Here is a 20,995-nt window from a genome sequence, read left to right on the forward strand (position 1 = left end):
TATATGCAGTTTTGAAAATTTAACAACTGCCTAATTAAGAATGAGCAAAGAGAGCCGACCATCGTGGCTCATGTCTGTAATTCCAGCATTCTGGGAGGCTGAGGTGGGCAGATCACTTGAGGTCAGGAGTTTGAGACCAGTCTGGCTAACATGGTGAAACCCCGTCTCTACTAAAAATACAGAAAATTAGCTGGGCGTGGTGGCGCACACATTTAATGCCAGCTACTCGGGAGGCCGAGGCATGAGAATCACTTGAACCTGGGGTCAGAGGTTGCAGTGAGCCAGGATCGTGCCACTGCACTCCAGCTTGGACAACAGAGCGAGACTCCGTCTCAAAAAAAAAAAAAAAAAAAAAAAAAGTTATGTGCATTTTTGAACAAAGATATTTGATATGATTCGTAAACAATAAAAAATTTATGCATTACATTTTCACACCTTAGCATAATTTTCAGTTGCCGAAACTCAAAAGCATGTCGATGTTACTCGATTTTGTATACATCTCATTTACTTTTCTGTAAGTAGATATAACTTTTCAAAAATGTAGTCAATTCCCCAACTTTCATGTTGTTCTTCAAAAGCATCAATCTTCTCAAGACAATGAATATTGCATATTGTACTGAACAACCTTTCAATTTCAGCATGTGGAACATAAGACAGTGGGCCTGCATGTTTAGTTGGGTCACAAGAAAGAACAGACTGGAGGTACTGAAACCCTTTTCCCAGGAGAGACAACATTGTATCTGCATAATGTTCGAAATCTCCTAGATGAATGGCAACCAGTGCTCCTCTGTCCCAAATTCTATCAAATTTGTCGATATGTGTTTGGGGAAGATAAAAAATGCTGCAACAGTACAATGAAATGTTCTCTGAAGAACTCTTAAATACTTTGGCTTCAGGAACTTCGCTGATTGGTTCTTCTGAGTAAGAAAGATTCCGCTCTGTAAAAAATTCTCATATCCCAAGTGTGCTGATTTATACACCAACTATACTGTGTCCTTGGTCTGCAAACCATTTCATCTCAACAAGGAGGAAAAAATACCTTCAGTCTACTCTCGCCTTTAAGAAAAGTATCCAAATGCTTATTAAATAGCTGATGTCCTTGTTCTCGATGAAAAGCAGTATTGCTGTTCACCCACTTGTCTTGCCATTCTTCCAGAGTTTGTACTTGGTTTTCCTGACCTCAGTATTGGGATACTCTTCCATATCAAGTGAAGCTCTTGTATCATTCATAGTTTCATAGATACCATTGTCTCATAAGCGTATGTTTTTAATGCCTTTACTGGTTTATTACAAAGGATACTGTGAAGGATACAGATGAAGAGCTACATAGCTCCAGGAACTTCTATGTGTTCAGCTATTAGGAAGCTTGTCTGACTTTCATGTGATGCTTTGAGGAGTTTATATTTCCTGTTCCTTTATTTTATTTTATTTTTTAGTTTTTGAGGTTAGGGTCTCACTCTGTCAACCAGGCTGCAGTGCAGTGGCATGATCACGTCTCACTGCAACTTTGAACTCCTGGGCTCAAGTGATCCTCCAGCCTCAGCCTCCCAAGTAGCTGGGACTACAGGCATGTGCCACCACACCTAGCTGGTTTAAACTTTTTTTTTTTTTTTTTTGTAGAGATGAGGTTTGGCCATGTTGCCCAGGTTGGTCTTGAACTCCTGGCCTCAAACTGTCCTTCCTTCCCGGCCTTCCAAAGTGGTAGAAGTAGAGGCATGAGCCAATGCAACCAGCCCTCCGGTTCCTTTATTAAATCATTTTGCAAATTCTTGTTGGGCCTCCCCCACCCTGATTGGATTGAACTGGTGAACATTGCTGATTTTTTAGGAGTTCGTTGTTAACTATTTGCCTGTTTATAAGGCCCATCATCATCTTTTTAGAAAGACCTTATGGAACTTTAAACAAAACCTCAGAAAACCTCGGGACACCAGCCTCCATTCATCTGTCTTGAGGTGAACGTCTGAGGGGGCTGTTTGGTGGCTTGCAGTGGGGCTCTTGAGAGGCACCATCAAGGCCAGAGATAGGATGATATAAAAGACTAGAGGGAGAGATGAGACGTGTCAGGTAGCAGGGGCAATTTTAAGAAAGGAATTAAAATCATTGTCTGCTGACTTCAGTCACAAATCCTAGAAAACTTAAAATGCATATTCAAGTTGGAATCAGGGAGAGGGAATAAAGTAAGTGAGGGAGGCTATGGGATCTGATGTCTACTTTGACCATAAAGAATGTGCAGTTGGGTTGGGGATGCCTTGGAGGAGGAAGAGATGATGACAGAGGGACACAGGTCCTCCACGGTATAAGTGGTAGCCAGGAGACAGCATGGCCAGGGATGGTGTCATTCCCTTGTCTCCTACATTTTCTGAACTTTTCTGGAATCCTGTTAACAATTTTAGCCAAAATTCATCATCAACATCAGTGGTTCCACTGCCCCATGCAGGGATGGTTTCTTTGTCTGCTTGTGGTTTGGGCCCCTGCCTTTAACTTCTCTTTTCCCCCCGAGACTTGAGGCTCTGTTATCCATAGTGCCAAAGGATTGGATCCCTGCAGTCCACAAGGGGACAGGACCTGCTGTCACTAAAGGCTGGGCCAAATGGGGTCAGCCAGCCACCTGGCAAGTGGGAAGGTCTGATGTGGTATCCTGCCCAGATGTGCAAGCAAGGCCTAATGGTGAGGGCCAGAGATGGCTGTAACATGAGGAGAGGGTACCCCAGAGCAGAGAGAGATTTCTTTGAGGACCTCACAACACAGCATTACAGGCTCTTCAGCTTCCAGTGATTTAGGAAGATTGAGATAGATCAGTACAAAGTATAGATTCCATCTAAGATTCTCTATATAAGATGTGTGTGTCTATGTGATTTTCCTTTAAATTTTCTATTTTATACACAGAAGCAGACATACACATGTATAGAAACACACAGACATTATTATCTGTATATATGCTGCTGTTAACACCAACAGATACTTACGGTACCTGGCCAAGAGGTCAATGAAGTAAGTAAGTAGTTTTGGTTTAGGGCAAGGTTCTCAACCAGGCAATTTTGCATCCAGGGGACATTTGGCAATGTCTGGAGACATTTTTGGTTGTCACATCTTGGGGGTAGAGAGTAGTGCTACCTGCGTTTAGTGGGTAGGCACCAGGGTTGCTGCTAAACATCCTACAATGCCCAGAATAGCCTTCCACAACAAGAATTATCTAACTTCAAATGTCATTAGTGCTGAGGTTGAGAGACCCTGTTTTAGGGAATGAAATTCAACCTATAGGATAGTCTAAAATCTGTCTTATTATCCACTACCTTGTTTTATTATGAATATTTCAAACATATCAAACATTTAGAACTAATATTAACTGTATTTTTTAAGGAAATAAAACACATGGGTGCATTTCTAAGGAAAGTTTTGAAACCCCATTTCCTCACTCCTTCCCCAGAGGCAACTAACTTCCTACAAATGGACTGTTTTCTTCTAGTGTGTGCATTTTTGCGCCTTGATTACACATGTAAGTGTCCATGAAACAGCATATTGTACTGCACAAGCCCTTTGTGATGGTGCCCTCTTCTATTTGTATGTGACAGGCTATTTTTCTAGAAGTTTGAGCAAAGGCATGAGCAGAGAATAGTAGTGCATCTAAATGAAAATGTTTCCATTTTCTAAGTCATTTACATTTCCTTTAAGTGGTGGTCAAACATTATACAAGATGTTTAATGTGTTAAATCAGGTTGAAGAAAGGAAACCAAAAGTAATGATTTGCAGATTTTAAAAGGTAGCAGTTTTCAAATCCAGAGTCTTCTTTCTGTCGTGACCCAGAGTAGGGTGAATAAGCTTGTCCTTACATTTATTGAAGGTGATGATGGTGCTGACCCCCCTGTCTCTTCCTTGCCTGTACCCTCTCTTTTCCCTGCCTGGCATCTCTCAACCTCTGCTGCCAGCATCCTTGGAAGACATTTCCTCCATCTCTGCATCATTTTTCAGAGCCGGCCAGTTTCTATGGCAACGGTTAGATTGAAAGATGAGCGGCGAGCAGGAGACGAGGCTTGAGTGAGACAGCCGGTGGTGGTGTGTGTCCCTGACGTCACCCTCTGGGCGTCTGGATAGGATGATCCTGGCTACTCCCATTCAGGGCTGCTGTCCAGTGCCGCTTTATTGGCAGTGCTGCCAGGGTCTCCAGTAGCTCTGCAAATTGCCTTCCTTTCTGCTCCTCCTACTCCCTCCCTCCCCCATATAATTTTTCTTTTCATTGCCCACATTCCTGTTTTGGCTCCAGACTGTCGTTAAGAATGTACAGCCTAATTCTGGTGTGTTTCGGGATGTTCTTCTGCCCAATATTCTGGAAGGGCGGGGAGGCATGGCAGCGTTTTACTTGATGTTGATGGCGCTGTGAAGTCCATTCTTTCCTCTGCAAGACTACTGACTATGCAGAAATTTATCGAAGCGGATTACTATGAACTAGACTGGTATTATGAAGAATGCTCAGATGGTAATTATGGCCCCTGCAAAATACAGCTGGGATGTGTATAGGGGCATTGTCTCCTTCTGGGTGGCAGGGGGGTCCTGAAACCTTTAGGGGAGACAGGCGGCTGGCGGGTGGAGGGTACCAGAACTAGCACCACTGGCTCCGACAATTCCAAAGGCATGGTGGAGGAGGTGGCAGGTGGGCAGGGCTCTTTACCGTGAAAGACTCCTGCAGTATGTATGGTCATTTGCTTAGAAGGGGAGATGGTTTTTGGTATGCTGGGCTTGTAAGTGTTATACTTCTATTGGATTGAATTCTCTCTGGGGTGAGACGTGAGTGTGTTGTTGATGCATGTATGTGTGCAAGTGGAAATGTGTTCCCTGCGCTCTTGCTGTTGGAGGGGTTAGGAAACTGGGGCTTGGAACAGTGTGTGCAAGAGGTGGCTTCCTGGACTGTCAGCAGCAGGCCTTGAAGACTCTGCCCTTTTCTGAGCCCAGACCTGGGAACTATCGGAGGCTGGAGAAAAGGCAGAAGCAGCTTACCACTTAGCGGGTGATTCAAATGAAGTTTGCGGGTTGGATCCAACAGAGGTGGGGGTGGGGCGGTGATGGGAAGGGCAGGGAAAGAATGTGTCCTTCTGTCACTACCTTGGTTTGTGCAGGGAGGGTGTGGCACATTCCAGGGGAGACTGGGTGGAAGCCAAGTGTGTGGCTGGACAGGTCTCAGGAGGTTTCAAGCACATGGAAAACAGCACTGAGGTGCGTTCTCAGAGAGATCACAGTGGGTGGGGTCTCAGGTTCCTGGGGTGTTGGACATCAAAATTGTGTATTACACAGTTAATCTAATCTGTCTTCTTCAATTTCTTCTTGAAAATGACCCTCATATCACATGCCTTCACAAAAGAAGGGCACAATTAATATATGCACTTTGAGGGTCTGTTCCCCAGTGATGATATGTTCCCAGCCCTATATGAGCCATTAATAGATAAGGTAAGTGCTTTTTAATTGAGTCGGGAGTTTCAGAATGCTCTATTCCTGACTACATTTGATTAACCTGAATGATGTAACAGGCTGGGACCTGGCCTAGTTAGTAAACTGAAAAACTGCATAATTTTCTCTTATCCACTGATTTTTGCCTCGACTGTGGGTTAAGGCTTTCTCAGGGGGTGGTATTTAAATATGCAGAAAAACTATGCCAGTTCAACTTCACTGTCCCCCGGCTTTAGATGCAGACATTGTCATGTTGGTTCTGTGTACATCTTTAACTGTCTTGAGTAACAAGGATTGGAGGCAGCTCCCAGGGTCATGAGGGCAAAGGACGAATGAGTTCTTTTTTCTTTGGAATCTATTCATTCTTAAAGCAAGTTCCCATTCTGTTACCTAACTCCAAAAGGAAATTCTAGAGATGCTCCTTTTTGGAAACCATCATTGACCTCCTTCTAGTTTCCTTGGTGATTTGTGACTCATTGAACCCTCTCTAACTTTTTTAAGTAAGTGATTGAATACATCCTCACTGTACCATTGGATTAGGGAGCACTGGTTACAGCAGGGTGCTGTCAGAGGCCTGTGGATGAGTCAGGTGTGGCCATAGCTCTGTGGATGCCATCCTAGAAGTGGGGGAAGAAGGTTTCCTAATACCATGACCCAATTGCCACACCATCCAGTTCCCTTTACACCCTGAAATAAAGCCGTCACTTGCCATGGTCAATCTGGAGGGTGAGTGGAGGCCTGCTCTTATCTGGGTGTCCATCAGAAGGATTTTCTTACCCAGCATTTCCTCAGTTGAGTCTTTTGGCCCTGAGAGACCCTGATCTGTCTTCCTCTAAGAGCAAAGGAAAATGGAAGAGGAGATGGCTCATCTGTTCAAGGGTAAATATATTAATTGCTGTTATTGTCTGAATGTATGTTGAGCAAAATACTTGTCTTTTATCCTCCTGTTTTGGATGAAGGGAAGAAGGTTTTTGAGGCAGAATTTACTGGGACCACTGGCATTTTCATAATCCCATTTAAAGAGGCAGTAAAGTAGGGAATAAAAGGAACAGAAGTCCAGAAATTGGTTTAGGAAACGTACAAAAAGGAGATTTCTATTATGCGCTACTTTTGTGGTTACTTGCTTACACATTTCTCACTAGTTGGGTTCCTTCCTAGCGTCAGGCAGGTTAGTCTGGAAATGAAATTTGCCCCTGTTTATAAGTACCTGTCTTTTATTTGCCTCTGTCTTTTTTATTGCAAGTCAATAGACACGCACCATTGCTTTGTCTCTGATTATTTGGCATTTGAATTGCCAATGAGGGAAGCTTTTAGGGAACTTTTGATACGAATAAAAGGTGAGTCAAATGTTTTGAAAAAGATGCAGAATCATCATTTATGTCAGAGTTACTGACTCACACTTAAATTGCAGTGTTAGCACTGAAAAAGAAGTGTATATGGATGGGAATATAGATTGCAGGCCAATTAGGACCCTTCTTTTGAAGTTGGAATTAAGGGATAGCTACTGTTCTCTTATATCTTTGAGGGTTAGGAGAACTTTATTCAGTGTTGAGTAACTGTATTCCTCCCATTTATTAATGTTTGTTGTGGTGGTTTTCTATTCAGCACTCATCTCTGCCTGCCCTGCTCTCCCGCCCCCAGAGGAGAATATATCAAGAGGCATGGGACAGGGGCTTATAAGGATAAGACATTGGAGGGGTTGATTACCCAGTGTCTTCAAGTAACTTTTATAAGAGATTTGAAATAGCCAGCAATCAATACAAAATAGCAGTAGTCTTGGCAGAATTTGCACATACATACTCAATGTTTACAGTTTAAACTCTAGTGTCAGACAGGGTCATGGTTACTCAGATTGGATGCATCCCATCTCTGGTGCAGAACCTCTAAAACTTGGGAAATCATTGAAAATAGTCTGCCTATTAAAAAAGCAGATTCTCAGACTCACATCAGACTAGGATAAGTCCTGAGAAATCTAAATTTTTTAGCACATACTTTGGGGGATTCTTTACATTACGTGTGTTTGGGAAACTGTGCTCATGTCGGTGGAAAGCAGCCCTAGGCATGGGGAGGGGCTGGAAAAGAATTATTTAGGTCAGTTTCAGGATCTTAGATTGTTTCTTGGCTACACTGGTCACTTTTTCAAGTGTGCTTAGAAAGAGTATGACACCTTTTTAATTTTCAAAAGGGCTTGAGTTCAGTGTATGTCCTTATGTTAAAGAAACAGCCCTCTTTGTAGTTACTCTAGAAATAGGTAGAATGGCAGAAAGAGCACTGACTGACTGTGTTTGAGGGCTGTTTTGTACTTCGTGTGGCCACCTGGTATGGGAACATCCTGGGATTTCTGTGAGCCTCTGTGAACCCAGATTCCCCATCTGGAAAACAGGAGTAACAACACTGGTTGGAGCCTTTGTGGAGTGTAAATAAAGTAATAGCTCTTTGTAATCGACGAAGAGCCAGGTCAGTGTTTAATTTTATTTTCTCAGAAACAGTACTAGTTATTAAGTCCTTTAACAAAAAAACTCTTTGAAAAGGCTGATGGGGGCCTGGCATAGTGGGTCACGCCTGTAATCCTAACATTTTGGCAGGCTGAGGCGGAAGGATCTCTTGAGGCCAGGAGTTTGAGAGCAGCCTGGGTAACATGGTGAAACCCTGTCTACAAAAAATCAAAACATTAACTGGATGTGGTGGCATATGCCTATAGTCCCAGCTACTTAGAAGCTGAGGTGGGAAGATTGTTTGAGCGCAGGAAGGTGAGGTAAGCTATAATTATGCCACTGTACTCCAGCCTGGGCAATCGAGTGAGATCTTGTCTTAAAAAAAAAAAAAAAAAAAAAAAAAAAAGGTAATTTGAACAAGGTACAGCATTTTGACCACCTGTTCGTGGCATCAGTTTCTTTTGTAATCAGACTTGCTCTCCATCCCCGCTCACCTCCCCCTTTTATAACCTGATAGATTTGAATGTCAGGGCAGGAGGTGGTCTAGTTCATACTGATTTCACAAATGAAGAAACTCAGGCAGATTGTCGCAGAAGTTATTCTTATAGCTTCTGACTCCATAATGAAGATTTATGGTATACGCAAGGCCAGTCTGGTGTGCTCTGTCCTCACCTGATTTCAGTGATCTCTAAAGTGTCACCCAAGATGGCGGTGGCTGGTTCGTGATTTTTTTTTTTTTTTTTTTTTGTGCATGAGTGAAGTTGTGTTTTATTGTGTGATGCACCCGTGAAGGTAGAGGTTGACTTCTCTCTTTCCACACACAGCACTCTTCTCTATGGTTATTAAGGGGATTAAAAAAAGAAAAAGAATGAAATGTAAACAGTTTTGTAATGTAAATGTTTTAGAATTAAGTTTTTATTAATATAACTGGCTGTAGTACAATAGAGATAACGCCCTCTCTGACATAGGAGCTGAGGACTAGAGACTTGGCAAGAAAGCCAAAGCAAGCCCAGTACCCAAGTTTTTGGAGCTTTGTGGTGCTCTTGTTTATTTATTTAATTAATTTTTTCTTTCTTTTTTTTGAGATGGAGTCTTGCTATGTCATCCAGGCTAGAGTGCAGTGGCCCGATCTCGGCTCACTGCAACCTCCGCCTCCCATGTTCAAGCAGTTCTCCTGCCTCAACCTCCTGAGTAGCTAGGATTACAGGTGCCGGCCACATGTCTGGCTAATTTTTGTGTTTTTAGTAGAGATGGAGTTTCACCATGTTGGCCAGGCCAAGGCCTGCCTTGGCCTCCCAAAGTGCTGGCATTACAGGCGTGAACCACTGCACCCAGCGTTATTTATTTATTTTGAGGCAAGGTCTTCTTCTTGTCACCCAGGCGGGAGTGCAGTGGCATGATCACGACTCACTGCAGCATTGACCTCCTGGGCTCAAGCGATCCTCCTGCCTCATTTTTAAATTTTTTTGTAGAGATGGGGTCTCACTGTGTTGCCCAGGCTGGTCTCGAACTCCTAGGCTTAAGTGGTCCTCCTGTCTCAGCCTCCCAAAGTGCTGGGATTATAGGTGTGAGCCTCTTTGCCCAACCTTATTTATTTATTTAAATCGTATGAGCAAGGTCTTTGGGGACATGACCCTCAGTAGGGCCAACCCTGCTCTCTAGGAGCAGAGAAGTGAAATGTGAGTGAGGAGCATTGAGCATCAATGGGACAGATGAAGTGGAGAGAAAGTCAGACCTGAAGGAGATGGGGAGCAGTGCTGAACCAGACCTTGAAAGATAGGAGGAGTTAGGCCTTGGGAGTTGGGGATGTTGAGGTATAGCAGAGGAAAAACTTCATGCCTCTACCCTGCTTGATTCAGTAGCTAGGTGCCCTGAGAATCAAACTGATAAAAGACATTAACAAGAGAAAAATCAGTTTTAATTATGTAAGTAGGCACTGGCAATCACAAAGAAATAAGAGTCAAAGAGGCAGTTAAAATTTGGAGGGTTCTGTATCATCCCAAAGGGCAACAAAGTATGGAGAAAAGGTGAGACAAAGGAAAAGGGGTTTGGGGTTCCTGCTGGGGAGTAAGTTATGGGAAGGCAACTTGGAAATGTGGGATATGCAAGGCTTGTTTAATAAGGTATGTGGAGATTCAAGTGGGTGCCTTGTCCGTTGATAAGAGATTGTACAGGAGACAGAGACTCCAAATGTAAATTTCCTTTATAAAAGGGAAATTTATGCTCTGTTTTTAGAGCTTTCCCGGCATCTGCTGTTCCTCAGTTGCTTGTGCTCAAAATAAACCTTATGCCAAAGGGGCATATTTTGTTTGGGGGTGGCAGTCTGGTCCCCTTCACAGGTGAGCTAAGGCCGTAGCATTATGTGGGCAGAAGTTAACAGCTTGTTTTGTCTGTTTGAGGTGTGGTGGGAAGCCAGGCTGGGAGCAGAGGCTGCAGGGGAGATGCAGGGTGTGGAAGCCAAGAAAACATAGAGTTCCCATCTTGAAAATAAGGGGCACCCTTTAGATCAGTGCTATCCAGTGGAGCTTTTTGTAATGCTGTAAATGTTCTTTTCTCTGCAGTCAAATATGGTAGCCACTGGTCACATATGGCTGTGGAGCACTTGAGATGTGGCTAGTGTGACCAGATTTTAAACTTTATTTAATTTTAATCCATTTAAATGTAAACATAAATAGCCCCAGTGGCTCGTGGCCACTCTTTGGACAACACAGGGTAGAGCTTTGGGAAGATGACTTCTATGGAGTATGTCAAGTAGATGTGAGCGGGAGACAGAGAACGATGTGCCTCCGCCCTGAAAGAGGTGATTGACCCTCCCCTCCACTGGTCTTCTGTCCAGTGTTCCTGGAGATGGATCAGGCACTCACTCTCTGCTTCCCTGCTGTGGGTCCCAGTGTCTAGTGTACGCCTTTGATACAGCACACACATCTGTTACTTAACTGTCTTTCACACCTCCAGCTCCAGGCTCCATGTCCAGCCTGGCCCAGCTCTCTTCATCCCTCAGTTGGCACAGGGATTCCCAGGTTTTCTTGCCAGTCTTTGGGGTCCTATTTTGCTTTGACTTTTGGAGAAACTACACTCTCAGGGAAGATGCCCTTTGGCCCATGTCTGCCTTCAACCGTGAAGTGAAGGCAGATGTGCATGAGTTTGGAGAATTCTGTCACACCCTTGCAGCAGGAGGGGAGGAAAGAAGAGATTGGGAGAGGCATATCCTGAAGAGTGTCTAAACCCAGAGAAATGGGGTGACATGAAGCATCTAGGGGTTGGTCCTGTGTTCAAAATTTCATGTCTTACACAGCAGCCAGCCTGAAGGGGCTTCCACTGGCCTAATATGGGGCAATTTGAACATCAAAATAAATAATAATAGTCAAGGATTATGACTTAGAGAATAAAGGAAGAATCCATGAGTCTATACTGATATAAATAAATGAATGACTAAATAATGAGAGGGAAGAAAAAGTTATTACTAACAATAGAAAGCCAACTAATAAGTGTTGGAATGATGGAATTAGAAATTAGAAATTCACCACTTTCCATCCACATAAATGACGAAGACAAGACTTATTCAAACTAGTGGTCTCAAAGTATATCACCGTGAAACGCTGTTGAATAACAAAGGGAAAAATAATAGCTTCGCAGTGGGGAAACCAAATGATCAAAGTTGACATTGGGCTTTAAAAACTGGAGCTTTAAAAATTACTGATGGGGGCCGGGCGCAGTGGCTCATGCCCGTCTGTAATCCCAACACTTTGGGAGGCCGAGGTGAGTGGATCACTTGAGGTCAGGAGTTTGAGACTAGCTTGACTAACATGGTGAAACCCCATCTTTACTAAAAATACAGAATTAGCCAGGTGTAGTGGCGGGTGCCTGTAATCCCAGTTACTTGGGGGACTGAGGCAGGAGAATAGCTTGAACCCAGGAGGCGGAGGTTGCAGTAAGCAGAGATTGCACCACTGCACTCCAGCCTGGGAGACAGAGTGAGACTCTGTCTCAAAAAAACAAAACAAAACAAAACAATCATTACTGATGGATGGGACCAGGCATGGTGGCTAACACCTGTAATCCCAGCACTTTGGGAGGCTGAAGCAGGTGGATTGCTTGAGCCCAGGAGTTTGAGACCAGCCTGGACAACATAGGGATGAGACCCTCTCTCTACAAAAAGTAAAAAAATTAGCGAGGCATGGTGGTATGTGCCTAACTACTTTGGAGGCTGAGGTGGGAAGATCGCTTGAGCCTGGAGGTCAAGGCTGTAGTGAGCCATGATCACACCACTGCACTCCAGCCTGGGCAACAGAATGAGACCCTGTCTCCAAAAAAAAAAAAAAAAGTTAACATTGGCAGTAGTGGGACCGCTCCACAGCAGACGCCCCCTGAGAAGATACACTAAAGAGAAAGTAACACCACTTCTGTGTTTTCTTGCCGAAAGTTCATAAACAAAATCTAATCATAAGAAAACACCAGGAATACCCAAAGTGAGGGACCTTCTACAAAATAATTGACCTGTATTGTTTAAAAGATCTATGTCTTGAAATACGAAGACTCAGAAATTGTTTCAGATTAAAGAAAACTTAAGAGACCTGACTGTTGAATGAAACACATGATCTTGGGTTTCTTTTGCCATAAAGGATGTTATTGGGACAACTGAAGGGAATCTCAATAAGGTCTATGGGTTACAAAATAGTATTGTTTCAGTGTTGAGAAAGAGAAAGTAAATGTAGTAAATGTTACCATTTGGGGAATCTTTTTGTACTATTCAGGAGTTTTCTGTTCTATCCTTGTAACTTTTCTGTAAATCTTAACTATGTACCCCCAAAAAACAAAATATTCATTGTTCATTTCCGATGGAGGGATACCAGTGTTTACTGTAGTGTTCTTTAAACTATTCTGCATATTTTAAATATTTTTATAATTAAAAGTTGGGGGAAAAGTAATAAAGTCATGTTCTAAATATTATGTAATATATAGAGACTTGGACATCATTTAGAATATCTAAGTCTCTGTATATTTCATAATAGGGACACTCTAGATTTGAATTAAAAGATGAGTATAAATGAATTTATTATGAGTAAAGTCACTTGATAGTATTTTTGAATCGGTGAAGTTAGCTTTTGTTTTCCTTTATGTACACTGTGGCCAGCACAATATCCTACTCATCTTATTGTCAATCTGATACTTGCTGAATGAATCGTGCACAAGGTGGAGCTTCTTCCTCTCCCTTGCGTTCTTGGGGGTTCAGAAAAACCATTTGTGTCATTCACAACACTTTATAGATGTGCCCACTGTCATCTGAATTGAATTAGTCTGATCCGATAAAGCTTATTGATATTAAAGAAACATTTTTTGAGTGTGTTTATATTTAAAGCTTATGCAGTACTTCAATATAGAATTTTGAACTCCCTGCCTGAATTTCTACATTTTTTTTTTTTTTCCAAATAACACGTCTTTAACATGGTAAAATACAGCTCTCATTTTCAAGTTCTAAAAAATAAACTAGAGGGCCGCACATGGTGGCTCATGCCTGTAATGCCAGCACTTTGGGAGGCTGAGGCATGCGGATCATGAGGTCAGGAGATTGAGACCATCCTGGCTAACACGGTGAAACCCCGTCTCTACTAAAAGTACAAAAAAAAAAAATTAGCCAGGCATGGTGGCGGGCACCTGTAGTCCCAGCTACTCGGGAGGCTGAGGCAGAAGAATGGTGTGAACCTGGGAGGTGGAGCTTGCAGTGAGCCGAGATTGCGCCACTGCACTCCAGCCTGGGCGACAGAGTGAGACTCTGTCTCAAAAAAAAAAAAAAAAGAAAAAAAATTAACTAGAGGATGCATATGTCCTTAGACTTTTAAATAAAATCTTTATTACTCTGGTTTTCTATTTAGAGGCACTTGTATATGATCTCATATTAGTCTTTATGGAGGTAGTAATTCAATTTAGCTGATATTTTTAGCCACCTGAGCAGAATTTTTGGCCCTAAGGATTCAAAGATGAATGAGATGTAGTTCCCGAACTTGTGCAAAAAATTGTTTTATGAAGACCTTGCCTCGGCTAAAATCTTCTCTCTTGGCTACCTGGGGGAGGCAGCTGGTCAGAGAGGTTGGAATAGGTGTCCTGGTGTAGCTGTTAGGAGCAGGAGACCTGCACATTGTAGCTGGGAGATGGCTGAAGCACAGAGATTACAGAATGAACTGTGATTCTCTGAGATGCTAGTACCCGGGGCTGCCTTTCACTGGGTTTGACAGAAGAACCTGCCATTCTCACTGTTACAGGCAAAATCAAACAGTACGGAGGGATTGATATCAAGGTATGCAATTAAACTGTGGCTTCTTTCTGCAGGCAGCTTTGCAGGCTATTAGGCTTTAGATTTTTTTCTTACCTTGTTCTGGTAATTAGAGAGATCTTTATAAATTTGGCTATGGAAACACAAATTTAGGGTAAGAGCAGGATTTTATGAAATGCCGATTGATAAAGAGAAAATGTAGGTTATTATCAAAGAAGGACTGGGATGAATTACGTTTAATGTGGTAATGGTCACTGCATGTTTTTTCCCCTTTTGCTAGAAATCAGAATGACCCCTTCCTTCCCCTGCTCAGCACTGTCAGGCAGTTGTCACAGTTAGATTGGTCTCCACATCTTAAGCCCGCCCACAGGAAGTCTCTCATCTGAGGGCGTTGGGCAATGCTTCGGCAGGACAACTCCTCCGCCAGTGCCCCACCTTTCGACAGGTGTGCCTGCTCAAGGCTTAGCTGGTGTTGCCCCATGCAGTTGCTGTGAGACTTCTAGGAAGCTACCATTCCTCATTGCTGCTGGGGGAGGAAAGGTGGAGAGAGTCTGGAGGCCGAGAGCTTGCAGAGATCCTGTACCTGCCTGCAGGGCTTTCCTCTGAATCTCCTGCGCCTGGCAGGGCATTCCCACTCCGCCAAGTGCTTCACCCCGCCCCGCCCCTCCCCTCCTCCAGGCTCATAGGAGCCACCCCCTTCCGGGTCCTGCCCGGGTGATGCTGGGCCAGGAGCTTTGTGTACACCCCTCCACTTCAGCTGAGCCAGGGCATGTCTGCAGCCCGGGCCAGGGTGCAGCGTGTGCCCTGGGGGCCCGGGCCTGCATGGCTCCTCTGGGTAGGGGAGTTGGAGGCACCCCCAAGGATGGTCTCTTAGGGTGATGTTTTGGCTTTGGGGTGACTTCAGCAATGTCCCTGAGAGACAAGGGCGGGGAAGAAGAATGTTTTGAATACGACTGCCAGGATGAAGAGAGGAAGCCCACCCACAGGCAGCATGACACTCAGGACCTCTTGGAAGAGGGTAAATTCTGTACTTGGCTCAGATTTGATCCTTTCCTTGTTAGTGTCTAAATAGGCTTCAGTGTTTTGCTGATTTCCTAGCACTCTTTTTTTTTTTTTTAATTGAGGTATAAGTTAGAGATCTTATGCAAATGACTTAAAGGTGTCCTCGTAAGAGCCCCCGCCCCCTCACCCATAGAACAGCATTTCCAGCTCCTCAGGAAGTCCTTTGGTCCCTTTCTAGTTTACATCTACCTTCCCAGAAACAATTATTGTGACTTCTGTCACCTTAGATTTGTTTTGCCACTTCCCGATCTTTGTAATGGAATCAAACAGGGTGTATTCCTTTGTGTCTGGCTTCTGTTGCTTAACTAAGGTCTTTGAAATTCATCCTTGTTGTTGCAGATATCACTAATTGTGTGTGTTTTGTTTTTGTTTTTTGTTTTTAAAATTTGTGGCATTCCAGCACTCTGTTTTAAGAGATTCAGTTGTTATCTTGTGACTGTTTGGGTTTTGATAAGTTAAGGGACAAGAGACCAGTCTTATTAAATGAAGCATGTTTTTGTTCTGGCAGTGTTTATTTTTTAAAACATTATTAATCACTTACCTGAAATAAGGATGTATTAAATCTTAGAAATATTTCAAAATGAATAGCCCAAGGCTGACATTGAAATCCAGGAGGCCCACTGCTGGCTGTCTTAAAGAGATGCTCCTTTGCAGGGAAAAGGGAGGATGTTAGGTAAAGATAAGCCCAGATGCTGGTGGGAGCTTTCTAGTTGGCCTTCCAGGGCTTTCAGCCACAGCCCAGAGAAAGGGGCTTTGGGGGCTGGTCAGGATGTGTAAACAGTGACTACGTGGATGTTCTTTAGGTCCCTTGAGTAAAAACATTCAGAATACGTTTCAAACTTCTGCTTTAGGATGGTCTATTTTCCTGTCTCGGGATAACTTTTCTCTTTCCTTTCCTTTTCTTTTTTTTTTGAGACCGGGTCTCATTCTGTTGCCCAAGCTGCAGTGCAGCAGTGTGATCCTGGCTCACTGCAGCCTTGACCTTCAGGGCTCAAGAGATCCTCCCACTTTAGCCTCCCTAGTAGTGAGTAGCTGGGCCCACAGGCACACACCAACTTGCCCAGCTAATTTTTAAAATTTTTTGGTAGAGACAGGATCTCACGAAGTTGCCCAGGCTGGAACTTCTGTTTTCAACATTATTTATAATCGACCATATACTGAAAATATTTTTCTTTTGAAGTTACTGTTCTAAAAATATTGTTAACACTTCCCCTCCAGGACATCTGCAAATATTTTATTGCAGGAAGGGAAGAAACTGGGAGAAGCCAGGAGAGGGTGAGGGACTCAATGCTGAGGCCTGCATTCTGGCTGGTGCCCTTCTGGCCTTGTCTTGAAGGAGATGGGGGAGGGGAGAGGGAGTGACAGGATTGAGGATTTGTTAGGTCCCTGGAAGGGATCAGGAGAAAGGTGTCCATCTGCCCTTGTAGAACTAGGGCTCCCCCAGATTTAGCTGGATTAGCTTCCTGCCCCTTTAATCTCTGCTGCTTCAAGTGCAGCCAGGGCCCTCATCACCTGGGAGCTTGCTAGAAATGCAGAATCTTAGGCCCCAGCCCAGACCCAATGAGTCAGCATCTGCCTTGTAACAAGATATCCAGGTGATGGGCATGCATGTTAAAGTATGAGATGAGCTGCTGCCTTAAAGCCTAGCAAGATTTTTTAAAAAACCAGTCATTGAACTGTATGATTCTAGATTAAAGGCTATAAAATATTCTGGAGAAGTATCATATATCCTAGTCAAGAGAGGAAAAAAATTTGTGTTGTGCCCATTTCATGTATATAATATATATAAATATGTGATGATATACAATATATATAAAAAAGATTATAAATATATATTATATATAAATATATGAAGAGCGACAGAGACTGTCTCTCTCTCTCTCTCCATATATTTTGTCAACTAAGTGAAATAACAGGCACTGGAACTTAGAGAAATCACAGCTTATTCTGAGCCAGGCTTGAGGACTTGAGCCCAGGAACACAGGCTCAATATAGACCGAGACTGTGTCCTGAAGTAGACGGCTTGAGGCACAGTAGATATGCATTTTCTAATAGGGGGAGACACGTTTTCTAATAGGGGGAGATGTGTGACACAGAAGGTGGGGGAAAAGGATAGTGAAGCAACAGTTCCTTTCCTGTAATTCTGTTTGGTGCACAGCGATGCTGTACATAAGATAAGGTAAATATACAGTTGAGCAGTAGGGAGAAAGTTTAGGTATCTTAAGGGTCTAGTGGAGGGTGACTGATTTCGTCAATCCTGTCTTTTGTTCTACATCTGATAAACAAGTTTCTGACCAGTTCCTGTCAGCAAAATATTTGACAAACTCCATTTACCCAGGCAAGAGGTCAGCTTTAGTTTATAGGCCTAGGTCTTATTACCCTCGTGCTCATCTGCAGCCATCAGGGGCCACTGTTAAATTTTTCGTTAGAAATTTTCTTTTCCTGAAAATTTATGTAGATGCATGTATTAAATTTTTAAAAACCAAGAGCTAGATGATAATGATAGTGAATGTGCACTTCCTAAGTACTTGGCACCATTTTAAGTACTTTATGTGGATTAATGCATTGAACTTTTAAAACATTTGAGGTCAAATACTGTTATTATTTTATAGGTTTAGGAGGAAATGTAAACAACTTGTGTAAAGTCAACAGTGAGTTAAGTGGTCCCAGCCTATTTAGAATGACTGTGGAACTCTCTGCTCTTAACTATGATGCTAGCAGTTCTCAAAGTGGAGTCCCTGACCAGCAGCATCAGGATCACCTAGGAACTTGTTAGAAATGCACCTTCTTGGAGGCCATTTGTGGTGGCTCACGCCTGTAATCCCAGTACTTTGGGATGCTGAGGTGGGTGGCTCACGAGGTCAGGAGTTCAAGACCAGCTTGGCCAAGATGGTAAAACCCTGTCTCTACTAAAGATACAAAAATTAGCCAGGCGTGATGGCAGTGCCTGTAATCCCAGCTACTGTGAAAGCTGAGGCAGGGAATTGCTTGAACCCGGGAGGCAGAGGTTTCAGTGAGCCGAGATCGCGCCACTGCATTCCAGTCTGGGTGATAGAGCAAGACTCCATCTCAAAAAAGAAAAAAAAAGAAATGTACCTTCTTGGGTCCTACTCCAGACCTACTGAATCAGAAACTGGGGTGGGACCAAGCAAGCTGGGTTTCAACATGCCCTCTGGGTGATTCCAATGTACATTGTCCTGTGCTAATCCACATCTCATAGATAACAATATATCTGCCTTATAATTGGATTCAAGGGAAGAGATTTTGCCTTGTATTTGTCATCTTATGATAGATAATTACTGTATATTCTCTCCTTCACTTGTTTGTTTCTATCCAGTTTTCCTTCATACTCCAAGAAGTCATTTTTAGCAGTCCTGTAGGTGAGGTGTTAACAGTATTTTTAGAACAGTAACCTCAAAAGAAAAACACTGTTGCCAGCATGCTTCCTTTACTTTGTAAAATGAAACAAACTCACTTTCAAGGTTTGCTCCTGACATGAAAGAAGCAAGGCTGTGGTGCAGATCAGAAGGATAGCAACTTAGAAAGTTTGGTGTCATGGCCAGTTTTGCTGGAAACGTGTATCTTAGAGCAAGCTGGGCAGGACCCCATTTTTCTCTGTCATGGTCACACCACCCTTGTCTTGAGTTCACAGGAAGCCAGCCCCACATGTGGAGCAGAAATACTCTGTGAGTAGTGAAAATATGTGTGTGGATTTGGATCTGTGTTACGTGGATTTCGAGATGTTTCTACATTGTGAAAAAGAGGTGCTTTTGGTTGAAATCTGTAAGATACAATTAGTATTTCAGTTGCTCTGATAGTTATAGATACAGGATACATTTGTTGTTCTCTCCAGGTCACCTTGTGGGATACTAGGCACTTTTTCATGTCACTCATTTAATCTTTAAAACAGACTTTCAGGGAAACATTCTCATTCTGCAAGCAAAGCACCCGAGGCTCAGATAGTTTGCACTTGTGCAGAGTCTCCCAGCTGGAAGCACAGAGCTGGGTCTTCGCCCTGCCTTGTGGGTTTCTGTGTTTCACCATGCACAGGCTCTAAGCTGACAGAGTTCTAGGCCCTTCCCTTGTATTATCTCATTTAATCCTCTTACCCCATGAGGTGGGTGCTCCTGGGAGACCAGGCAGCAGGAGAGGGCTTGGCGTTCACTGTCTTCCCAGGGAGAGGAAATATCCAGGTCCTGTGTCTTCAGGCTACTGAAAACTTGCACAATGAGAAAGCAAAATTGATGTCAGTTGCTTAGTGGCATATTTAGAGGAAGGCTCTGCCTGCTTTTTGCAATCCCTCTCCTCGCTATGAGACTGAGAGGACTGAACTGCATGAATGAAATAGTGAGTCCCGCCCTGTCTCAGTGCCTGGGCAGCTGCATGAGGAAAACACTGGTGTAAAGGGAAGTTTCATGGTCACTTCCTTGTGGCCTGTTACCTGGCAAATTCCCAGTGCTCTTTTTCTTTTTCTTTTTCTTTCTTTTTTTTTTTGAGACGGAGTCTTGCTCTGTCACCCAGGCTGGAGTGCAGTGGCCGGATCTCAGCTCACTGCAAGCTCCTCCTCTCGGGTTCACGCCATTCTCCTGCCTCAGCCTCCCGAGTAGCTGGGACTACAGGCACCCGCCACTTCGCCCGGCTAGTTTTTTGTATTTTTTAGTAGAGACGGGGGTTTCACCATGTTAGCCAGGATGGTCTCGATCTCCTGACCTCATGATCCGCCCGTCTCGGCCTCCCAAAGTGCTGGGATTACAGGCTTGAGCCACCGCGCCCGGCCCTCTTTTTCTTTTTCTTAAATGAAATGCATCAAGGAGCCGGACTTACTAATTTCTTCTCATCGGGGTACTTCCAAATCTATTACCCATTTGCAAAGTGAATCACTAAATTTCTGGCAAATGGTATTCAGGATTGCTCAGAAGGCATGATTTGGATAGAGATGCACAATGATCTGGAGTTTGCTGGGTGTTCTCATGACCAGGTTTAGGTTCCCCTAGAACACGGGCTGCAGGAGAGAGAATGCATCCCTCTTTCCTTAGGGATGGCTGCTAAGAGTATGTGAGTGGGCAGAGTCAGTCTCCTGCACAAAGGGCAGTTTTCAGGTGTTGAACACTAACCAGACGTGATCATCTGGAAAAACAGGGGTGAAAAAAATGCCAGTCAGTGGTGGGAACCCAGAGCCTCCCGTGTCTATGTCCAGTGGCTGCACCTGCTGGTCTTTCAAATTCTCCATCTGGTTCCCAGGCGAAGCTGGAGATTCAGCACAGATAGAGCACATTTCTCCAGCTTGGGAGAGCATTCCTGGGCTGCAGAGAAAAGACTGGGCACCGTGGGGAATAACTGGATCCAGGAGTGCTGTGTCCCGCAGGTGGTTGTGATGTGTCAGGCTTTTGTGGGCTGTGGGGTTGGGAATGTCAGCCCCAGAGAAGGGGCCCGAGTCCTGGGCCTTTGTTAATGTAGTGTCACCAGCAGCACTTGAGGGTGCTGTGCACAACTTTCCCGATGTGTCAGCGTTGAACGAGGAACTGACCTGGCGCATTAGTACCTACTGCAGCACTGTTACAAAGGTCTCTTGGTTCATGGTTTTCATTGTCCTTGTCTCCACTTGGAGTTTGGTTCTCAGTATCCATGGCTGCCCCACGGAGGCCTCCTTTGGGGTCACTCTGGGTGGCTCTCCTAATAGAGGGGTACCAGCCCTCACTCTTGGCGCCTCTTCGGCCTTGGCATCCACTCTGGCGACACTTGAGGAGCCCTTCAGCCCGCCACTGCATTGCGGGAGCCCCTCTCTGGG

At 43.9% G+C, this 20,995-nt stretch overlaps 1 protein-coding gene and 1 pseudogene across 43 annotated transcripts in view; one reads left to right on the forward strand and one right to left on the reverse strand.

Annotated features, from left to right (window-relative positions):
- Positions 1-20,995, forward strand: part of TRAK1 (trafficking kinesin protein 1) — a 213,430-nt gene that overhangs the window by 129,679 nt on the left and 62,756 nt on the right. For 9 of the 43 annotated variants that reach the window (XR_012431035.1, XR_012431032.1, XR_012431027.1 and 6 more), the window contains exon 1: positions 14,858-15,163. The exons of 26 other annotated variants lie outside the window; for them this stretch is intronic. Coding sequence is in view for 8 of the 17 variants with exons in the window: in XM_065540417.2 (XP_065396489.1) it covers positions 15,052-15,163 (112 nt within the window). In the remaining 9 variants the exon portion in view is untranslated. Of the gene's footprint in view, positions 1-4,248; positions 4,475-14,857; positions 15,164-20,995 lie in introns of those variants that run through there. 8 more of the 43 variants (XR_012431033.1, XR_012431029.1, XR_012431031.1 and 5 more) reach the window with 1 other exon arrangement.
- On the reverse strand, positions 505-1,230 carry LOC102120186 (thiopurine S-methyltransferase-like; annotated as a pseudogene).

This window comes from Macaca fascicularis, chromosome 2 (genome assembly GCF_037993035.2).
Source record: "Macaca fascicularis isolate 582-1 chromosome 2, T2T-MFA8v1.1".
NCBI lineage: Eukaryota > Metazoa > Chordata > Mammalia > Primates > Cercopithecidae > Macaca > Macaca fascicularis.